The 21,299-nt window shown below is 42.8% G+C and overlaps 1 protein-coding gene across 3 annotated transcripts in view; it reads right to left on the bottom strand.

The window, feature by feature from the left end:
* Window positions 1–11,677: 11,677 nt before the first annotated feature.
* The window catches only part of LOC144822141 (uncharacterized), a 72,517-nt gene continuing 62,895 nt past the window's right edge, over window positions 11,678–21,299 (bottom strand). For all 3 annotated transcript variants that reach the window (XM_078679291.1, XM_078679292.1, XM_078679293.1), the window contains exon 9: window positions 11,678–13,531. In XM_078679291.1, coding sequence (XP_078535417.1) covers window positions 12,789–13,531 — 743 coding nt within the window. In that variant the 3' untranslated portion in view covers window positions 11,678–12,788. The remainder of the gene's footprint in view (window positions 13,532–21,299) is intronic.

The raw sequence follows: 21,299 nt of genomic DNA, 5'->3' as shown, positions 1-21,299 counted from the left end.
ACATGCAGCGGAACAGGGCACAAAAGGCTGAACAAATGGTATGACGCAACTGAATGTAGGGCTTCGAAGGCTAAATGATGGGTTGCTAGGAAGCTGGAAAATAGGTGCAGAAGTGTCTAGGGGGTTTGGGGACAAGGAGGTTGATAAGGTTACAAAACAGACGGATGGACAGCTCGAATGTCGGAAATAGTTGCAAGAGAGGTTAGGAAGTTTAGAGTTGACGCGACTAGAAGGCTAGAGCCTTATAGGAGAATGAGGTTAGGAGATTTCCAAATCGAAGGCTTAGAGGTTAAAAGATAAACAGCACACTCAGAAAGTTAGAGGAAAGTTGAATTGAAGGCTGGGAATGTTAGGAAACAGGTAAGTGAGGAAAGTGGGGGTGGATAGCTGTGTGGTTACTTGGGCTTAAAGAAGGGTGGCTGATGAAGGCCAGGAAAGTTAATTATCTCCCCCCGAACCTAGGTTTAATTTCTCATTGCACTTTCCGTTTGGATCACTACACTCTTCTCAGTAACGTGAGACAAGGTTTAGTTCTTAATAGAAACACAACATTGTTCTATACTTAATTTTTTTGTCCGAAAGAAACAAAAAGGCATTTTCTAAAATGCTGTACATACCGAAATTCTTAGTTAAAGGTCTGTTTCACAAAGATTTTTGTGTGTATATGTGGCTCAGTCTTGAAAACTGAATAGCAAGTCAGGAACAAACAAAAATTACTCACAAAACACTTTGTGAATCAGGTACAAAGGCAAGGTGTCGGTTAGTCAGGTATAAGGACAGTACGAAATTAACAGAACACTATTGCTTATCACTTTCTAGTAGCAGGGCATATTTCTCATGACCAAATTCATATGTAGAAGTATTATTAATAAAGAGGTTTGCATAAGTTCATAAAATACAGTTACAAAAAAATTAATCACAGAAAAAGGAAAAGCAAATTAATCAAACTTATTCAAGAAGAATTCTTTTTCGGTTTTACAGAAAAATAAATCCTACTAGTGATTTACTCCAAATGTTTACCTCACGGATAAGTCAGTAGTGCTCCAAATTAACAGAAGGAAAAGAAACTGCCGGTCCCTCTCTACATGGTTGTATATAATTCCAAATAAGTTATAATTAGCACAGAAGGTCATATTACACTTTTTTATGATTTGTAATATTTTTCTAACCAGAACATGTGAATTTTCCCAGCAGAGAAAAACTAACAAACAGATATGGTTGAATACTGGCTGTATGCATGTCAGGTCTACGTGTTCCTTCTTCGAGCACACTCACTCATACGTTGACAGCCTCAGAGATACTGCAATGGAATCTATGGTGGTGCATATATAGTAAGGTACTCAAACTGCCCGGTTTCCAAATGTTCAGACTTAAACATCTAATGCTCAATAGGGATTCTGCTAATGGGTGTACGAATTCCAAGGAAGCAAGTGCATGCTTATTATCAGATCCAGGTGTTCTTTTAGGAGGGTGTGGAAATTGCCTTGCAGATCTTGCCATAACGTCAATAAAGTATCCCAGATGGCTACAAACAAGGCCTGGAATGTTTTGTGTGGCTTTAATGGCACAAAAGAAGCATTCTGACCCCAAACAATGGAGGATTACTCTAGGGATCACAGCAAATGCGGGAAGTGTGTAAACTCAAGTGTGAATAATCCTAGAATCAGGAAGCCAGGCCTGACCTTGTAGATCCAGTTTTAAGCGGAAAAAGTGGGAAAGTTGAATAGCCCCACTGAGACAAACGGACTTTGATATGCAAGCGCTTGTCCTCGACTACATTTCATAGCTATTGACATTGCTCTTCCGGTGCAGATACTTTTTTGTCCAAACCGAAATACCAGGCCAGCCACTAGGTAGCCATTTGAGGTTTTGGTGTTGACCTGGGCTGCTATGGGAATTCACAAGAGCATATTATCAAGGCCATTATCGCCGCTTTAGCTGCAGTTTCCTGCCGCTAAAGTGGCGATAATTTTATCGCCTTTCTTGATAATATGCCCCCTGGGTATTTTAGAATAGGCAGAGAAATGTTTCTCTATAGTGGTCAATTTCTTCGCGGTAACCTAAAGCTAAATTTAGAGCGACACTGAGAAATTATGTGGCTAGGAGTTAGTGGATCATGTAAGGAGACAATTGGCTAAATATCTGTAATAGAGACAAGCAGCTGTGGACGCCTACTGGCTGGAGGAGCGCTGCACAACAACTCCTAACGATATAGAGGGATATGTGCAGCTGTCGAGTGATCATAACCAAAGCCCACAAGAGGTGCAAAAGCTGCAAGCTCAAAAAAGCATCTGAAAAGTAGTCATCTTTATGTGACCTTCTAAGACGGCATATGAGATACACACAAGGGAATACATGTACAAATGCAGCCTTCTGCTGCAAGGACGCTGAGAACAGGAGACATAGAAAGCAAGGTAGCATGCACCTAATCCAACTGCCATGGCACCAAAAAACTATTTGAATGAGAGTAAATGCTGAAACAGAAAAATCAAATATATACATTTGAAATATCAATGAAGAAACAAACACAAATCAAAAGCAAAAATTAGATACAAAAAGGGCTGCAGCAATATAAAATTCCTGTTGATTAAATGGCACTTTCAGGCATCAGAATTCACCAGTATGATTAAAACAAAAAGAATCCTATCAAACAGAAAGTAGTGGCAAAATAAGTATTCAACAACTCTGTTGATAAGCGATTGGTGGTGCCCTGAAGTATGACCCTTGTTTAAAAAAAATATCAGTAACAATTACCGTCAACGAATGCTTTCATATAAAACCTTTTTAAAATACATTTTGCTGCTTATACATACCCTGGTTTTCATTGAGCCTCCGCATCATAGATGGCAGAGTTTCATCTCTTACCTCCTTATCTAAATGTATGATGGCAGTGTCTGTGATGTCAACTTCATTTTGTCAAGGCAAATGCTGAGAGATTTTTCATTGAACCAATTGTACTTCAGTTCCAGCAGTCATTTCTGGTACTGCTGAGTGCCACACTCCACTGTCTGTGCTGAAAGATACTCCAGTATGCTTTTTCAGAGAGACAAATCAGCAACAGAGTATCATGGGATTAAAAAAAGAAAAAACATAATTATGGCCGCTTAACTTTAGGGCGAGAAAGTGCTTGATACTTTATTTCTTCTCATTAGCCAGGTTTTAAGCATGTTGTCTCATATGATGGGAATAGCTTCCTAATCTATACAGTACTATGGGCCGCAGTGAAAGGTGTCAGCCCACACACGCCACTCATGTACATTTAAGGACAAGTCAACACCTTAATACAATTGTGTTAGCTTGTATTAGTCAGGGCTACAGGTAAGCTCTTTTTGGTTGCACTTTAGCCTGCAAAGAGCCATGAAGTCTACAACTTGCACAGAGTGCAGTGTAACACTTCCAGCTGAAAAGCCCTAGCAGTATTCATAAATTTACTGATGGCCAGTGTTTAGCCTTGAAAATATTGTTGAGTCCCTTCCTCTGCTCCCTTTTCCCCCAACTTGAGTCCTTAAGAATCCAGCTGGCTGTGCTACCCTCTGGTATGTGCTCACACTTAGAAATAATGGACTGTAGGAGGATCCAGCATGACAGGTCATGATTCCACATGAAATCAAAAGCTGCAAACACATATTTTGAAAAAATAAGACTCCAAAATATAAACTGGTAAAATCTCAACCTCATATCAATATTTTCCTACAACAATATCAACCTGCATTTAACTCTTTAATGCATCCAAACTCGTGTTACGCACATTGTAGGATTTTCTCCATCTCTGTTACATTTGAAGTGGGAAAGAGGTAAATGTGTCTTTGTTACTTTATGGGAAGTACTCATTCTAATGCACCCAGATAAAGTAGCACATATGTGCCTCTCTACCACCTGAAAGACATCTGAGAATAACAAGGAGCGCTAAAGATGGCGTCTGCCAAACGAAAAATGTCATCTGTTTAAGTGAGAAAAAATTGACCATTGTTATATTAGAAAAAATTAAATTACTTGACTCTGTGATTTTGTACTGTTTGCCACTCTGTACCCAAAAAACAAGTTGGCCAGTACTTCCCTTTAACATATGGTTATTTACGGTGCTATAAAAGGGCAAAAAACTTTAATAGCAAACACTTTACAAATCAGTATAGTGTTATTGTGTCTTATTTATGGGAAACTCACTTCTGTAACAAATGAGAAGACTATCTAATTGCCATAGAAATTCCCTGACAATTTCTCTGTCATCAACCTTTTGTCCTGTAACACCTAAAACAGATCACTCTGATTGTATTGGTTAGCAGATTGAGAGATTTGGGTAAGGAGCAAGGATTTAATGCAACCCGGAAAAAATCCCTCCTGATATCTTTTTCAACCATTTCATAAGCTATTGCTGTCTTACTGTGCATTTTGGAAGATCTGTCCCAGACAGATTTAGGGTCAGTAACATTTTTCAAATCTCACATTAACTACCTTCAAAAACAATAGACACATCCATGAAATGGCTAACATAAAGCTTTCTCTATTGTTGTAGGTTATTTAGGGCCATATGTAGGTAATCCCTATTTGCCTATTCTAAAATACCGAATTTTACCGATTTGGTATTTCAGAATCGGTAAATAGTATGTAGATAAAAATTCTGTAAATTTTACCGAATCAGTAAAATTTGGTATTACCGATTCGGTAATTCCCATTCATTCCTATGGGCCTGGAGGCCCATAGGAATGAATGTGAAGCCATTCACTATTACCGATTTTGTAAATACCGAATCGGTAATAGGGGGACCATATTCAAGGGTGGGAGGGTGTCACATTGACACCCTGTTGCACCCCTGAATCGTGCATGTGTGCACATGTGGCACACATACATGCCCGAAGGGCATATATGTGTGCCACATCACTTTTCAAAAAGCACAAATTTGCTTTTTGAATGGGTTCGATATTTACCACCAACTTGCAGTTGGTGGTAAATAACGAATCCTCAAATCACAAATGCACTCACTTGAGTGCTCCCTACATTGAGGATTCGGTAATTTACCGATTCCTTAAATTACCAAACGGGTAAATTAGCGCATCCCTATTTATACCCACCTACATTGGAAAAAGCTAAATACCAGTCGGTAAAGGCAAATTTACCGATTTTCGGCCGTTACCGACCGGTTTTTGGCTACCTACATGTGGCCCTTAATCTTTTATTGGTACGGTATACATCAGATCTTGGTGATGAACTAGACTTGGTCACTCTCCAACATTTATCCATAAAGATCGGAGTCACATCAGTCTGAAGATAGCAAAATACGATAAATTTACCAATAATGTACCTACATGAGCAACATTATCGGTGAATAGCTTGTAAATCTTGCATGGAGCAAGCAATCTTGAAATTCAATTGGAAAACTCATTCAGAGAGGGCTTTACATTTGTTAATCTGTGGTAGAAATTATTCGTTCCATGTTTTTGGGAAATATTGATGCCACAACATACAGTTTTTACCTCTAATCTGTCCTTTACTTGCTGAAGGGCCATTATTTAAATTCCTCTCCCCCAATCAAAGGGTCACTACCTAGAAATAGAGGAGTAAACATGCACCGATTGCCGCCACTGGGTGCTGCTTCAGCCATTGCCTTGTCTACTTTGTCCTAGAACCAGCCCTATTTAAACACGTTAAAAACAGTGCTATAGTATGGAGCTCAAATGTACATGTTGAAACTCTAAAACTTTGGACCACTTATAGGTATAAAGAAGCAGCCTTGAGGTGTAGAAAATAGACATGCATTTAATTATAAATCTAAACATGATAAGTTGTTGCATTTAATTTGTACAACTGAGGTATCATGAACAAGCCTTTCTCACTTACAGGATAAAAATGCAAAATTGCATAAGTATTAATGGCTGATAATCAAGCAGGTAGAACCACCCTAAAATGAGCGCCTGCTAATTTTTATAAGCTTGGCAGGCAATGCCAGCCACCTGTGTATTTCACCTTATGCTGTAATCATGTAAAACATGCCAGCACTTCAATTTAGGCGAGGGACTCTCGATTTAGGATAAACCAAAAATCCCATAGAACGTCTTGTGTCTGATTAATAATTACTCCACTTCAATGCGAGCAAATGGGGGGAATTAAATTCCTTAATTTTATTGTCTAAATCTCTTATTTATTTGCAAATGTTGCACTGTATGTGATAAAGGCAGCAGATCATTATCAGAGTCTTGAGTATTACACAACCGAGAAGAGAACACCGGTCCAGATGGTAACAAAAATTGTGAAATCACGGACTGCCCTTGCATAGATTTGGTAATATCACAAGACCTCCCAACCCTCCAACGATCCTATGACATTGGTACAGCCAATCACCAGCAAAGAACAGTCTGGAAACAGAGATCCCGAACAGCAGGAAGATGTCAGAGAAACTGTCCTACCAGGAGAGTGCATGGTGAGGCACCTAAAACACCATCAATCCAGATCCTGCTAGAAGGATAGTGACACTGACCGATCAAGAGAGTCTTTGTTGATAGACACTATTAGCATGGAAAGCAACAGCCTCCAACCCCAGTGGCACATATCTTTCAGCAGTACAGCTGATACCAGTGAATTCTGTTTGTCAAGGAGGGAAGGGGCAATGCCTTTAGGCCCAGTTTCATTGGCTTTATTGTAGGTGTATAAACTCAGCGTTTTTGTCACGACTGATGTGATCGGAGCATGATTCCATCTTACTGTCACAAAACACCCAGCACAAAATCATGAAAAAAAAAATCTGAACTTTCCCACATTGTGGAAACAATGGCATTGTCTGATACATTATTCTGAGGATGCATTTCTGGCATGCTGGCTGTCTGAATCTGTTACAAAATGTTTTAATGTGCTGGGCGTATTGGAGCGAATGCATGTTTTTTTAATTACTTTTAAGGAATTATGCTCTGCAATTTAGAGTTTTTCATGTTCATGGAATGAAACTTTTCACTCTCTCCAAGCTCAAAACTACCAAAAAACGAAATCTTTTAAAAAGGAATCCCGTATTAAGGGACGCACGTCACCTGTGCACTACCTTTTACAGAATGTACTATAAAGTGCTAGATGATGTGAAAAATATCACTGTGCAATCCTTGTATTCATTAATACGTCTTGTAAAATTGTATTTTTTGAATATTGTGCTGCCTTATTTATATTTGTTAAAAGAATATTTTTCTTTTTCCTGTGCTGCTCAAACACTCATTTATCTTTAAACGTTATTATATTAATAAAATATATGTCGATGATTTTGTGATTTCTAGTTTGCCCGTTGTGGTTTTTGCATCTTGTATTTATGTTAATGCAGCCAATGGGTGAGGCACCCTAAAACAAAAGTGAACCAAACAGTATAATCATCATTACATGGACATCTGAATAAACCATGGGGAAACATAATCTGTTGTGACAACTCATCAATGCCAATGGCAACCATATTTGCTTCTTGGTCTCACCAGCCTCACTGAATCAAAAACTTCATAAATCAAAAAAAACATTTATGCATGCATAGACTAGGTAAGGGACAGCCCTCTTCATCCACTGGTCTGTTCAATTGTAATTTACATTTTCTACCACCACAGCATACAGCAGGGAGCCAGCTCACTTCTGTCTTTGGCTCTCACACTGTGAATAATAGGCATTTTATCCTGTCACGTACACCATTGCCTAAAAAGAAGCGCACTTCTATGCCAGCGCTGGTGGGCCAATACTTTACTTTGCCAATGCATTAATCTTTCCATTCTTTTTCGTTTTTTAATAATAATAATAAAAATAATAGTTGCATTTATAAAGCGCCTGGTTACACTGAACCAGTGTGTCCCCGCGCTGAGGTAACGGCTAAAAAAGAGAGCAGCATCCACAGGGACCTGGTAACAGAACAAATTAAACCGCAGGAAACAAATAGGTCTTCAAACCTTTCCGAAAGATGGATTCAGAACACTTCAGCCGGAGACTGAGCAAGAGTATTCCACATCTGGGCCGCCAGATACCGAAAAGAGAGGCCGCACATCCAGGATCTCATGATTTTGGGGATGTGCACCTTTCCTTTCCCACTAGATCTTAGCAGTCTGGTCGGTACATAGGGAGTGAGAAGGTTATGCAAATACGAAGGCCCCTTCTTCTGTAAAATCCGATGACTCACACACATGGCCTTAAACTTCACTCTCTCCTTAATGGAAAGCCAGTGCAGGGAGGCCAGCGTTCTCTTGGCTGAAGCTCTCTCCAGTAGCATAAGAACAAGTCTTGCAGCTGCGTTCTGGATACACTGCAATCTCCGTATGCATTTGGCGGTTGCACCCAAATACAGGAGATTGCCGTAGTCCAGGCGAGAAGTCACCAAGGCATGCACCATTATCTTCCTAGATGCCATGGGAAGGGTGTCAAGGGTTTTCCATAAACCCCGTAAGATACCGAAACAGGCGCCTGCCACCCGCCTGGTATGGTAATCAAAAGACAACTTGTTGTCCACCCATACCCCAAGATTCTTCGCTTGTTTGCACGGTGTAGGGGTAGAGCCCAAATTCTGGGGCCACCGTGCCGATGACCATACTGACGGAGCCTTCCCTATCACCAGCACCTCAGTCTTGCTACCATTCAACTTCAGGCAATTGTTTGCCATCCACCCAGCCAGTTCTTGAAGGCAGGACATGAAGTTGGAGGCAGCGTCAGCCCGAGCTTGAGTCAAAGAGACCACCAGCTGGCTGTCATCAGCATAGGACAGGGCGTTAATACCAAATGTATCCAAGATTTTTTGCCAGTGGGGCGACATAAAGATTGAACAATGTCGGGCTCAGGGTAGAGCCCTGAGGCACCCCCTGCGTCAACTTGATGTTCCTGGAGTAATGAGTACCCTGCATAACTGCGCTTGGACAGAAAAGATTCCATCCACTTCAAGGCCCCGTCGATGAACACCACCTCTCTCTAGATCCTGCAACAGGGTATGATGGGCAACAGTGTCGAAAGTGGCACTAAGGTCTCAAAGAATTAAGGCTGCTGTTTGCCCTTCGTCCACATACTTCCAAATGGTCTCAGTGGAGAACAGCAGAGCCGATTCGGTGGAATGAAGGGCACGAAAGCCAGTCTGAGAGGGGTGAACAAGGTTGTTTTTGCAGACATGTGCTGGAAGCTGTATATTCACAATCTTCTCTGCTACCTTAGCAAAGTAAGGGAGCAGGGAGATGGGGCACAAGTTGTCAAGTTGCTCAGCACTGATATGGGGTTTCTTTTGTAAAGGGAGAACCACTGCCTCCTTCCATTCTATGAGATATCTTATGAAAGGCTCTAGTGTGTCCATGCTCCCTGTAAGCACCCTAGGGGTAGCTGGATCCCTCGGTGAGCCTGATTTAATACTGGTGGCTATCTGTTTAAGAGTGTCCGGGGCGGGCACAATAAATTCATGGAGACACTGTAATCTTAGAGCATCCACAGGTTCCTCCTCCAATCCCCCGCTACCACGAGCAGAGTCCGGGAAGGAGGAATACATCTTTTCAATCTTCGCCGCAAAGTACTCAGCAACCCAATTATTAGGATTATCAGTTTGTTTAAACTGTGTCTTCAGATTATAGTAACTCAAAGCCAAAAGTATATTTTCATTGCATTAAAACTGTATTGTTCTATTAAAATTATGTTATAGCTATTTTTTTAAACTGTTTATTGTGAGTATAGTCAGCCATGATCAGGGAGGCACAGTTTTTTGCTCTTTATTTTGTAACATATGCTTGCAATAAAAAATGCAGATCACCACACCAGTTTGCAGGGCCTAGCCTACTACCTTTACCAGCTGCTTTTGTACTTTTCTAGCGGCCCACAGTTGATTCACCAGTGTCCTGAATCTCATTCAACATTAGTGAGTAGCAGAATCTTCAATTTTTACCCAAAAAAATAATGTACTTTGGGCATCAAAGGAGAGTTTTCCCATGCTTGAAGATCTCCCCAGGCGTATTGCTGTTTTGTTATTTTCTACCACAAATATGCTACCTCGCTGCCCCCTAGGTGCTGATGAGTCTGTGGCAAAGAGACCTGGTCCAACTAGGTCTATGGCTCAAGTAAAGGTAGAGACCTAAGTCGCTCACTGATACTCAAAGGTCTCTGTTGTGTACTTTATTGCATTCCCTAATCCCTAGCAGAGGATTAGCCTTCCCTAGACTGGGGATGCACTGCAAGTCTAACCCACACATAGCTTAGCATGTCTATTGTCCCCCCAAGTCTTGGTTAACAGGTGGTGGCAGCAACTGATATGCAGAGGTACATGCATTTGTTTTCACTTGTGCTCCTGGTAGTGGTGTCCACTGACCCTCTCGGGAAATCTGTGCAGCCTCCCATAAGAGGGACGCATAAATTACCCAGAAGTGTAAGAGGGCTGATTTTTCCTACAAGCAGAGTAAATCGAGAACGTTTGCATTATGAATGTATGTATGTATGTATTCTGCACTTTTATAGCGCGAAACTGTCACCCAGAGGGTATCCTGGCGCTTTGACTCTACTGACCACCTGCATAGTCACGTTTATTATGCTGTTCTAGGAAAAAGATGGGTTTTTAAGCATGGTTTATTTGAGAGGATATTCAGCATCCAGCAAAAAACAGGGGTTCCCAGCAGAGGGCTAAGGACTTTCCCGATTTCCTCTTCTATGAAAACACACTAGATCTGCGCTTCCCAGGTCCCACTGGGCATTTCACTATAGTCGGACTTCTGGATGCAATGTGAAACCAAGCTAGATAGAGACCTGTCAAAACCTAGATAAATTTTTCTGCAAACCTATAAGGTAGCAGCAAAAAAGGACTGTATGTATGTCTGCTACAAGAAGGAGTGAAAAATAGAACTAGTAGATTGCAGCTCCAATTCTAAAATACCCTTAAAGCCAGTGAAGAGGCAGGAGAACTACCCAAAACTTAGAGGCGATACATCTCTGGAGGTGTAGCCTAGGAACACAGCAACTGGATCTACAGTGTCTCGGGCTTCTCATCATTGGTGTCAAACTCCTGGGTACTAGCAGGATGGACAGAATTATGAAGTAAAGCACAACTTACTGACACCCATAGAGCCCTCACGTTAAGAGCACCTGCAGGAATCTGACCCAGAACTAAGTCTGATGTGAGAATATGTGGGATACCCGACCACTCACAGATTGTGGTGTGGTTCATTTTTTTCCAAGGAAGGTTACAAATATATGAAAGGGGTGTGGAATGTGTAACTGACTCAATTGCTCTACATATTAAAAACAATGAGATATGCTAATTCCTATGGTTTAGGGAGGACAGTCCGACAGGTTTATAACCAAATTAATGAGGTGCAAATTCATCAGGACCGGAGGTCATACTGAAGAGAAAGTGTATCTAAATTCTGTGTCCACCTGCGAAGAAAGGCAAATAATTGGCTAAATAAAACCACATCCAATACAGTACAAATCCTAAATGTGATATCACGGTCAACCACTGGTACTGCAACACCATGCCAGAGAAAATAACAGAGGCAAGGACCAAAAAGTGAACCCCATAGCAAATAATGCAAAACTAATCATTTAGACTTATATATATATATATATATATATATATATATATATTTACACATATGTAAAACAAATGTGTTAAGAAATATTTTAATAACTTTTTATTGTAAAAGTAAATGCAATGATTTGTTTAAAAAATAATTACATTCATTTAAATTAATTATATGCATACCATTTTGTAATTTTTAATACATAATAACTAAATGCAAACAGTTAACTTTATGTCGGATTTTAATGCATCTTAAAAAATATATTTAACCTAATTGAATAAAAAAATGTATCTAATAATCTGAAATTACTAACACCTTTTCACATGTAGTCGGAGTTCTCACCTGCCAGGGCACAGCTCTCCTTATAGTACAGTAAAGGGAAAACGTAAAAAGGTTTTAAGCTTGATAAAAAAACGAATAAAAATGTGTTCATGTTAAAAAGTATTGTAAATTAGTAATGTTAAGTAAAGTAAGTTGAAATAAATATATGTATTTAAACATTACTTCCTAAGGGGCTCTATTTTATGTACCGGAATCCATTATTTTCTACGGGAGGGTGGTACAGTACCAGGAGTTGGCTATATGTGGCACTGGACTTTCTCCATGGCTGAACACGAGTACATTTACTACAATTGTGGGTCCTTTTTGGCAGAAGTAACTTGATGAGTGGTTTGGGAATAGCAAAGGGCGTACTCTTTTGTGGGTGGGTATCTGTCCCTCACTAAGCCCCTCCTTAGTCCTACCTAACACTCTCCCATTTAGTTGTAAGTATTCCCTGTTTTCCTGGCACTCACTAAGTCCCTCCCACTCATATTACTAAGTAGTAAATTTACAGGTATGAGGATCTCGCCACAGAAAAAACAGGAGAGGTGGAGGTATGGTAGTACCTCACAGAAGTTGCCTGGTGATTGCTTAGCCTTGCTCCGAGCGACTAAGTTGAGTGTGGCCCTTTTCACCTCCATTAGCCATCTGGGGACTCCTCATTTGTGTGGAGCTTTGATCGAAATGCAGTGCACCACTGTGGTTTTTAAGCATGAATTAATAAACTAGTCGAGTAACAATGATCTTCAGATTACCTAATACGAAGCCGTGTATCATTTGCATAGGTTTAGAAGTTCAAAGACATTTACTTTTGCCACTCATGATAAGACTCTGATTTATGGATCTATTTATTTTCTTTTGTTTCCAAGTTCAGTTATGCTTTTGCATACTTATGAAGACAGGAGAGAATTTGGTTGTCCAGTCAAAGCATGTTAGCAACCTGCATAACACCAGCAAATGCTCAACTAAGTTCAGTTCTCTCGGTTAGGGTATACTCAGCTCTCTGGTGTGTAGTTGTTGGTGTCGCTTTAGGTTTGATGAATTTATGAATCCCCTTTCACATACAATACATACAAAAGGCTTCTCTCCTGTATGCCTTCGTTGATGCTTCACAAGGTGTGAACGCTGTCTGAAATCTTTCCCACACTGATTACATGTATAGGGTTTTTCTCCAGTATGTACTCGCTGGTGTATCAACAAAGACTGTGCTATTCTGAAACTCTTCCCACATTCTGTACATTTGTGTGACTTCTCTCCCATTTGTTCCCCCTGATCATTGTTCAGGTTGGTTAACTGACGGAAACTCTTATCACAATCATCGCAAATATTTGGCTGCCTGTCCATATTGCTTTGATGACCGACAGTCCCTTTCAGAGACTGCTGAAAGCAATTTCCACATTTTCTACAAATATACAGTTCCGATTCAGTTTGCATATTTTGATATGAACCGATAGGAGTCAACTTATTGATACTTTGCTTGGTTTTGGCCACAACAAATTGCATCTTCTTCCCCTTGTGGTTTCTTTTACGCTTAACTCGGGGTGACCAAAGAGGGAAGCCATTGTCAGAATGAGCGTATGGGATCATAGAATATTCTGGGTTGATGCTATGGTGCGGAGTGGCATCTACTTTGTGAACAATGGTGTTCTCACATTCACTGCTAATTGATGCTCCCTCCAAGTGGCTTCCTTGTTGATTTTTGATTGTGTGTCTGAATGTATTAACACCTGAGGCAGACAGAAAAAAACATTTTAATAACCACCACAGATTAAATAACATGATTTTCACACACTCTTTCAAATAGGACCAGGGATTTGTCACATTAGGAAGCAAGATAACTGGGCATCATTCAGAGGTACTTGCTAATTCATCACCACATCTTCAGTGGTGCTCTCTAGCACCTGATTAGAACATCTTAGGCAGAAATACTCATCTCCAGTACCCCCCATGAAGCACTTATTTGTCACCATTGCTGGTAATAACAACAGGAGGGGACAGAGAAGATCAGTTAAAGGTCCAAAGGCAGATTTGGTATCCTTGGAAAAGAAAACAGGATTTTAAAACAAATTGTCTCTAGTTACATTTTTGTTAAGCGCTAAAAAAAACAAAATCAAGAATCACATCATGATGCAAGGGGGCTATTTACCGAGCCCACCAATTATCTTTTAGAGAGTCCACAGGAACCAGATAATCAATCAGGTAGGATGACAGATGGTATGACAGGAGTGAAAGGGCCAAAGGATTTATGTGAGGATGTTGGCATATGATGGGAGTGAATTGGCCAATGGATTTATCTGAGGAGGGTAAATCCCTAAGTCCAGTGAATCTAGAGTGAAGCAAAGTATATCCAACATTGGGGGACTTACTGTATCCACTGACCTGAGAGGTCTGGGAGGGCATTCCTTGGGCCCCGACGTCCACCGGGTTCTTCTGCTGACCTGCTGCCTCTGTTTGCCTGCCGCCTCCCGGCCATTGCGGCGAGGCGGAGTTTTGGGACTACATCCCCCAGCAGTACTTGCGCCAAGGAGGGCGCGCATCCTGTCCCGCCCCCGGAAGTGCGCATAAGACCAGCGCGAGCCCCCGCGTCGCGGGACTGCGCCCGGGGCTAAGCCCGGGCCCTCTGTGGCCCTCAGAGGCACGAGGAGGACGGGACGGGCCACTACACTCGGCATCATCATCTGGAGAAGGTAAAGCCAGGTTTTATCTCATATCTCTATCCCTTGGAGTTGTCTACCTCTGCCACCAGGACTGTATCTTCAAATTACAATGTCCATCTGGGAAGAGCTGAATGCCCTCTGTGGCACAAACTATATCCCGGATGCACCAATCACTCCAATAGTGACTAGAGACACTGATCAAGTTATTTGTAATCCCCAGGCAACCCCCAACATAACTCTCTCTCCATTTAACAACTGTAGCCCCTCTGTATCTGGCCTGATCCCTGCCTCATTACCATCGGATAAGGCTGAGACTCTATCCCCTCTACAATCGACCCTACTGGCCCAAATCGAGCGACTGATATACACTGCTCTATCACCACTGGTAGTCAAAATAAATGACTTGGGGGACAGACTGTGCAGGATCGAGAAAACTATTGTCCGGTCACACCCACAAATCGGAAACCCTGTTAACTCCATAAGCCCTACTCCCATCAATACTATGATCAATGCCCCCACGATACTGCAAACTTGTGACTCCCCTGTCATACCACCTATCCAAAGTGGTCCCAATGATACTCTCAATCTCGATCACCCCCCACATAGAGCTCCTGTGATCGCACTAAAAAGAAAGCATTGCATTGATTTACCTCCTGAAGCAGCTCCATACATCACTCAGACCAGGAAAACGCGAACTGCATCAGGACCTACTGAACAAAGCCATCTTTTGGCTCCAAAATAATAGACCATTACCTTCAGCGCTAGACGGTGGGATACTGAGCGTAAGAAGGGTGGGGTGGCTTGGTCTTCTGCCCAAAAATGTTCCAGGGGACTTGATTTTGGTTAAGTTTAAACATAGGAACATTGCCCCCTACTTGCGATCTACCCAGCCCAAACGTGGCGATGGCTCCATCCGTATCTGGGACCTGTATGACTTTTACCCTTGTCCCCGAGCATCGAATCACCATAACAGCGGGTGTAGGAAATCCATAGACTGATATCGGTCATAACAATTGTTGTTTTTAAATGCTGCTTCTAATTGTTTCCTAATCTACCTTTTAATTTTACATTGGAATTTTATGTGTTTCCTTTTTTTTTTTTTTTTTCTTCTCTTTCATCTTGTTTTTAAAAACACTGTATAATAATGTACGCTTATATGATATTTCTTTGTTAAATATCGAATAAAGCTTATTTTGAACCTTTGAACCTATCCAACATTGACATTACTGTGGAAAGCTGATGATGGCAGGTAGGATAGTAAAGCACGGACTGAACGTGAACAAAGCTCTGAAGCAAAGACTAGTAAACAGGGATTTGCTTGCTGGTCTTTAGAATGGCAAAAAAAATAAGGAGTGAATTAGGAATCATGAAAGACGAAGCTCCACTAGAAGTAGAGTAAGGAAAAATTACTCTACCGACCAAAGAAAGGGGTGTGTTTTCAACCGTATACAAAATCTATGAATATCCCTTTGGGTATAAAGCGTAAAGAGAGGTTGCTCCATAGGGAGTGAATGTAGAACAGGTACGGTTCTGCTGCTGAAAGGAAGGATGGAAAGAAAGGATAGTTTGAGTAGCGGGCCATAGGATTCTGTGTGATAACTTTTGCGGGTATAAAGAAATGCAAACATAGATTCTCTTACGAGTGATGCACAGAGTCTTAAGCTGCATAAAAACCCTAATTAGGAGAAAATTGTGAGCTTTCAGAGCCAGACTAAACAAAAGAAGAATCAGGCTGCTTTGCTCTGAATTTCCAACTTGGTCTTTGAATACCCACAACTAGCTTTACTAGATCACTGGCCAGGGAGCGACTATATAAATATAATAAATAAATAATCCACATTTGTAAAGCGCACAATCACCCGTAAGGGTCTCTAGGCGCTGGGGGCCGTCGGGAAGATTAAGCGAGCTATTGCCCAGAGTCACATGGTGCTGGGCTAACCTGCCGCCGGAGCCGGGGATCGAACCCTGATCCCTAGATTCCAGCGTCAGTCGCCCTGGCCGCGGCGCCACACCTCTCACTATACCAACCAGACTTTATCCTGCTCCAATGGAAACCGTCAAGCCCAAACCTTCAAGCCACATCCTCTCTGAATGGGATCACAAGTCATCTCAGAATGGTTGGGCCTCAACAGTGAGGTGTGGATTTCATTCCATGGCACAGAGAGCACAAGACGCTTGTTTAGGCATACCAATCGTATTTATGCGGTCCCGTTAAAACAAAAAAAGTAATGGGTGGAATTCTCGCACCCAAGTCACCCACTGTTTATCACTCAGGCCAGACTACAGACCACTCAGCCTTAATGCTGCACTATTGCTAACTTACATACAATTGCATCGTGGCTATAGTGGCACAGCAAACTAAAACACACAGCAGACTGGAATATGGCCAATAGTAAATGCCAGTGGCTGGGATTAAATCAAGCATTCCACTTATCACACCTCCAGGAAACCCACCTCCTACACAAAGACCAAGGGAAATGTAAGCACGGGGCATACCCTATGAGTTACTACTCATCTGCTAACACTGAAAAAGGGGAGTGGCCATACACATGTGGCGCAACCTTTCCATGACAGTTCACAAGTATATACAAAGACTGCAGTTTTCTTATCTGGGTAGGGACACTGGAGGGGTACTCTCTCACAATAGCCACACTGTATTCACCTAATACCGCTCAGGAGGCATTCCTTGAGAGACTGGCAGGGATGGCATGAGGGGAAATCATCCTGACTGGGGACCTTAACATGTTGTGGGACCTATGGCGTCCTTACCTAGCTCTGGAGCGTGCAAATGACCACGCACGGAGCTCTGTAAAACATCTTTATTCTTCGGCATGCCAGCGTTAACTGAACGCACTATGTCTTAAACTTTGACCACACCAAGACTCCTCCCAATGATATGTAACATTGTACGGAGTCCACCGAAGATCACAAGGGTCTTACTGCACATGATCACACGACTATACAGGACCCACACAAAGATAGGGAGGGGGGAGCCGATTCCAGGGCAGGAGCCTTCTCTAAGAAACTAAAAAAGACCCTAGCAGAGCTGGCCCTGAGGGTGCCTGGCGAGAGTTAAATACGGCACCCATGGCATGTCCACCACACTCACAAATAGACTACATACCAGTGAGCAACTCTCATATGCGGCAGACACACTTGGCTGACTTTGCACCTGCTATGGTGGAGCACGTCCTGGGAGTAAGGCAACTTCCAGGAACTGGAGGCTTCATCCATCCCTGCTCAGAGACACAGTCACCAGAGACGAAACAGGACAACACATAAATGACTACTTCGAACATAATGGTGTTGGGGGAGTCAATCACGGCCCAATTCTATAAAACATACTCCTCACTACTAGTGTTAAAGCTTAAGTCCCCATTCAACTACTGCGACACAGATTATGGTATTCCCAATCATGGGTGAAGCAGTGGTCACAGTTCTACCTAAATCCAACAAGGACGTAAGGTGCTAAACTGTATGCGAAAATTCTGGCCATTCAGCTCAATGAAGTGCTTCACACTCTGGTACACCAATACTAGAGTGGTGCTCCTATTACTGGACCCAGAGAAGGCCTTTGATAGTGTGGATTGGCACTTCCTGTGCCTCACACTTTTGAGGATGGAGTTTGGACCAAAATTCCTGAAGATGATATCCCACCGATAGCTAGAGTCACGCTAAATGTCCTCCTCTCGAGTCAATTCCCACTCTCAAAGCACGAGGCAAGGATGTCCCAATGGCGCTCTTATTTGCACTATTCATAGAACCCCTGGCTAGCCAGAACTGTCAGGCAGCAACAGTGATGAGAATCAAATTTGGACCTAGAGAATTAAAAATCTCTCTTTACCCCCCATGACATACTTTTACCTTTGGGTGCATCATTGTCTCTTTCCTGGCCATTATGGCCCTTCTCCGAACCTTTGGGAGCGTCTCAGTTATAAGTTAGAAGAGGTGAATAGGCTGCTGACTGACTTCTCTTTCAGAGGGGCATATTCCTCAATAAAATATTTGGGAAACCAGCTTACACGGACCATAAAAGAACTTTTAAGGCCACTATGCCCCCAACCCCCAAAAGAACCTCCATAAGCGGGGGAACCTAATGCTCTCTTGGCTATGTAGAATCAATGCCATCAAGATGAACATTATTCCTTCGTCTACGATTGGGTCCACACATTTCACAGGTAGCTTAGGGGGAGGGCCAGACAAGGGGAACATGACCGATTTAGACCAATTTATGGTATAGAATGAACAGCTCCCGAAAAGTTTGAAAATGTGAAGGACCCTTGCTATGGAAAAGTAAGGCCTTGAGGGGTATAAGAGCATATCATCGGCATATAGGGAGATGCGTTCCTCCCAACTGCCAGGCGCTGAGAGGCCCCATATCATTGGATCTGACCTTATCCAGTGTGCCAAAGGTTCCAGCGCCAGGGCAAATAGCAGGGGTGACAAGGAACATCCCTGACTGGTTCCCCTATACAGCACAATGTGTCTTGATACCTCATCATTGACTTTCACCCTCGACAGCGGCGCTTGGTAAGGATGTATGACGTTACAACGCATACTTTTACAACGCCTACCTTCACAATGCGGTTTTTACATCGCATACCATTACAACGCATAGTGCTTTTAGGCGCTGGATAGTGATTTATTTTATTTACTATTCCAACTCCAGTCCCCGTGGATAGTAGGGAAGGTGTTGGATAGTATATTAAATACATTCCCTATCCTAGACCGCCCCCCAGCGCAATGCGTTGTAATGGTTTGCGTTGTAAAAGTTGTGTCGTAATGGTAGTGCGTTGTAAAGGTTTCGTTGTAAAGGATGTTTACCGCTTGGTAAAGTAGTTTCCCCCAGCTGCAGAATTTTGGACCGAAACCCAGTCTGGACAGCACAGCGAACAGATAGGCCAAAGGCCATTGAGGCAGTGCCATCAAGGCGGTCTGCTGGGGTGAGAGGGTCTTTGTCATGTGTAAGACTCCATATAACCTACATAAGTAGTGACGGGTACTTCTATGCACAATGTAGCCAGATTGGTCAGTGTGGATGATGGTGGTGAGGGTAGTCACCAACCTATTTGCTAGGGCCTTTGCAAACAACCTTTGCCTCTACATTTAGGAGAAAGATCAGCCTGTATGAACTGCAGCTTTCTGGAGGTTTGCCCGTCTTATGTATTACCACAATCATGTCTATGCGCTGGTCTGTGGGTAGGGAGCCAGTTTCCCTCTCCTCATCGAACATTCTGAGCAGTGGTTGGACAACAGCTCGACCAGTAGTCCGTTTGAGCCTACCGCTTTCCCTGACTTAAATGATCCAATAGTTCCGCTTCTGCGAGGTCAGCCTCTAGGGCGTACCTCGCCTCTGCAGTGAGTGTCTGGAGACAGAAGTCGGCCAGCAGCTCCTCACAGTCTCGATCGGATCTAGAGCCGACTGGGGCATAAAGACCTTCATTATAGGAGGCAAAGGTCTCAGCAATTGCTGTGTTTGTGGTCATCTCAGTCTCTGACGCCTGCCACCCATGACCTTTCCTTATCCCTTTTGTCCAGCCAGGCCAGTAATTTGGAGGCCTTATCCCCCACATCATATTGTTATTAGCAATAATTTAACAAGTCACACATCAAAAATCAAGGAAGGCTATCTGTACTTGAGTGAGGAATGCTCTCAAAGGTCCTGTGCCCCTGTATTCCTGTGGAGATGAAGATCTCTGTAAAGCTCTCCTGTACCTGCTGTGTCGCCAAAGCGTGCGTCGTCAGACAGAGCCCGCAGATCTTGCTAGCGCAGAGCTAGTTATGTCGTAGCTCTATGCTCCCACCGTACACCACCTCCTGCTGTAATGCCAGTATTTCTTGCTCTCAGGTATGGACTTTAGACGTTTCCTCTTGTTTCTTTCCTCCAATTAACGCTTGGGCCTGCCCTCACAGCACTGTCTTAAAAGCCTCCCAAAGGGTCTGATGGGATGCCACAGACCCCTCGTTCTCTTTGAAGTACAGGTCGACTTCCTTGTGAAGTCTATCTCTAATTTTGGGGCCCGTGGGTACCAAAGATCTATCCTGGGGAAATCAAGCCTGTTAATTAGTGGGCCCTTGAGGACAATATTTAGCGGGGAGTGATATAAAATTACTATTGCTCGGTGTGTCGGCCTCTCAAAGCTCCCCACCCAGTCATGGTGTGAGTAGGTAGTTAGGCCTCAAGAAAGACCCATGTCGTGCCAAGTAGTATGTGTATTATTTTTCATTTGGGTTGTGGGTCCTCCATAGGTCCACCAGGCCCATGGCTGACAGGAAGCCCAGGAGAATCAGCCTACCAATGTGTCCCCTTGTTGCACTTGATCGGTTTAAGTCAGCGTCCATCACTGCATTAACATCGCCTCCTTCTAGAAGAATGCCCATGGGCAGGCCCATCAGCAGTGCACTGATTTTCGGAAGGAAAATTTTGTGCAGCTTAGTCGGGCTGTACAATGGACAAAAGGCCAGGGAGTGTCCCTACCATCGGGCCACACAGCAACCTGCGTCGTCATACCAAATTTAAACCACTTTTGAGGGGCAGGGAGTTTCGTAACAAGATGCCGACACCCGATAGCCCGCAGTGTATCCAGTGTGAGCCACTAACTTGTACCCAAAGCGGTCTAGTGCCTTTTAGTAGTTTCCCTTCAGGTGTGTCTCTTGTAATAATACCACATCTGGAGCATTGCGTTTAATGTCCTGCAGGACTAACGTACGTTTAATCGTGTGCCTCAGTCCTTTTACACTCCATGTCTATGCACCTATGCTTGCTGTTTTCATCCCTGTTTTAGATGTGCCAGGTTCCATGTGCAACTTTTCTCCTCGCTAGGAACCCAGTGTGTAC

The sequence above is a fragment of the Lissotriton helveticus genome, chromosome 3_1 (assembly GCF_964261635.1).
Source record: "Lissotriton helveticus chromosome 3_1, aLisHel1.1, whole genome shotgun sequence".
NCBI classification, from domain to species: Eukaryota; Metazoa; Chordata; class Amphibia; order Caudata; family Salamandridae; genus Lissotriton; species Lissotriton helveticus.
The sequence above is the reverse complement of the archived record's forward strand: the minus strand, read 5'-3'. Positions and strand labels throughout refer to the sequence as shown.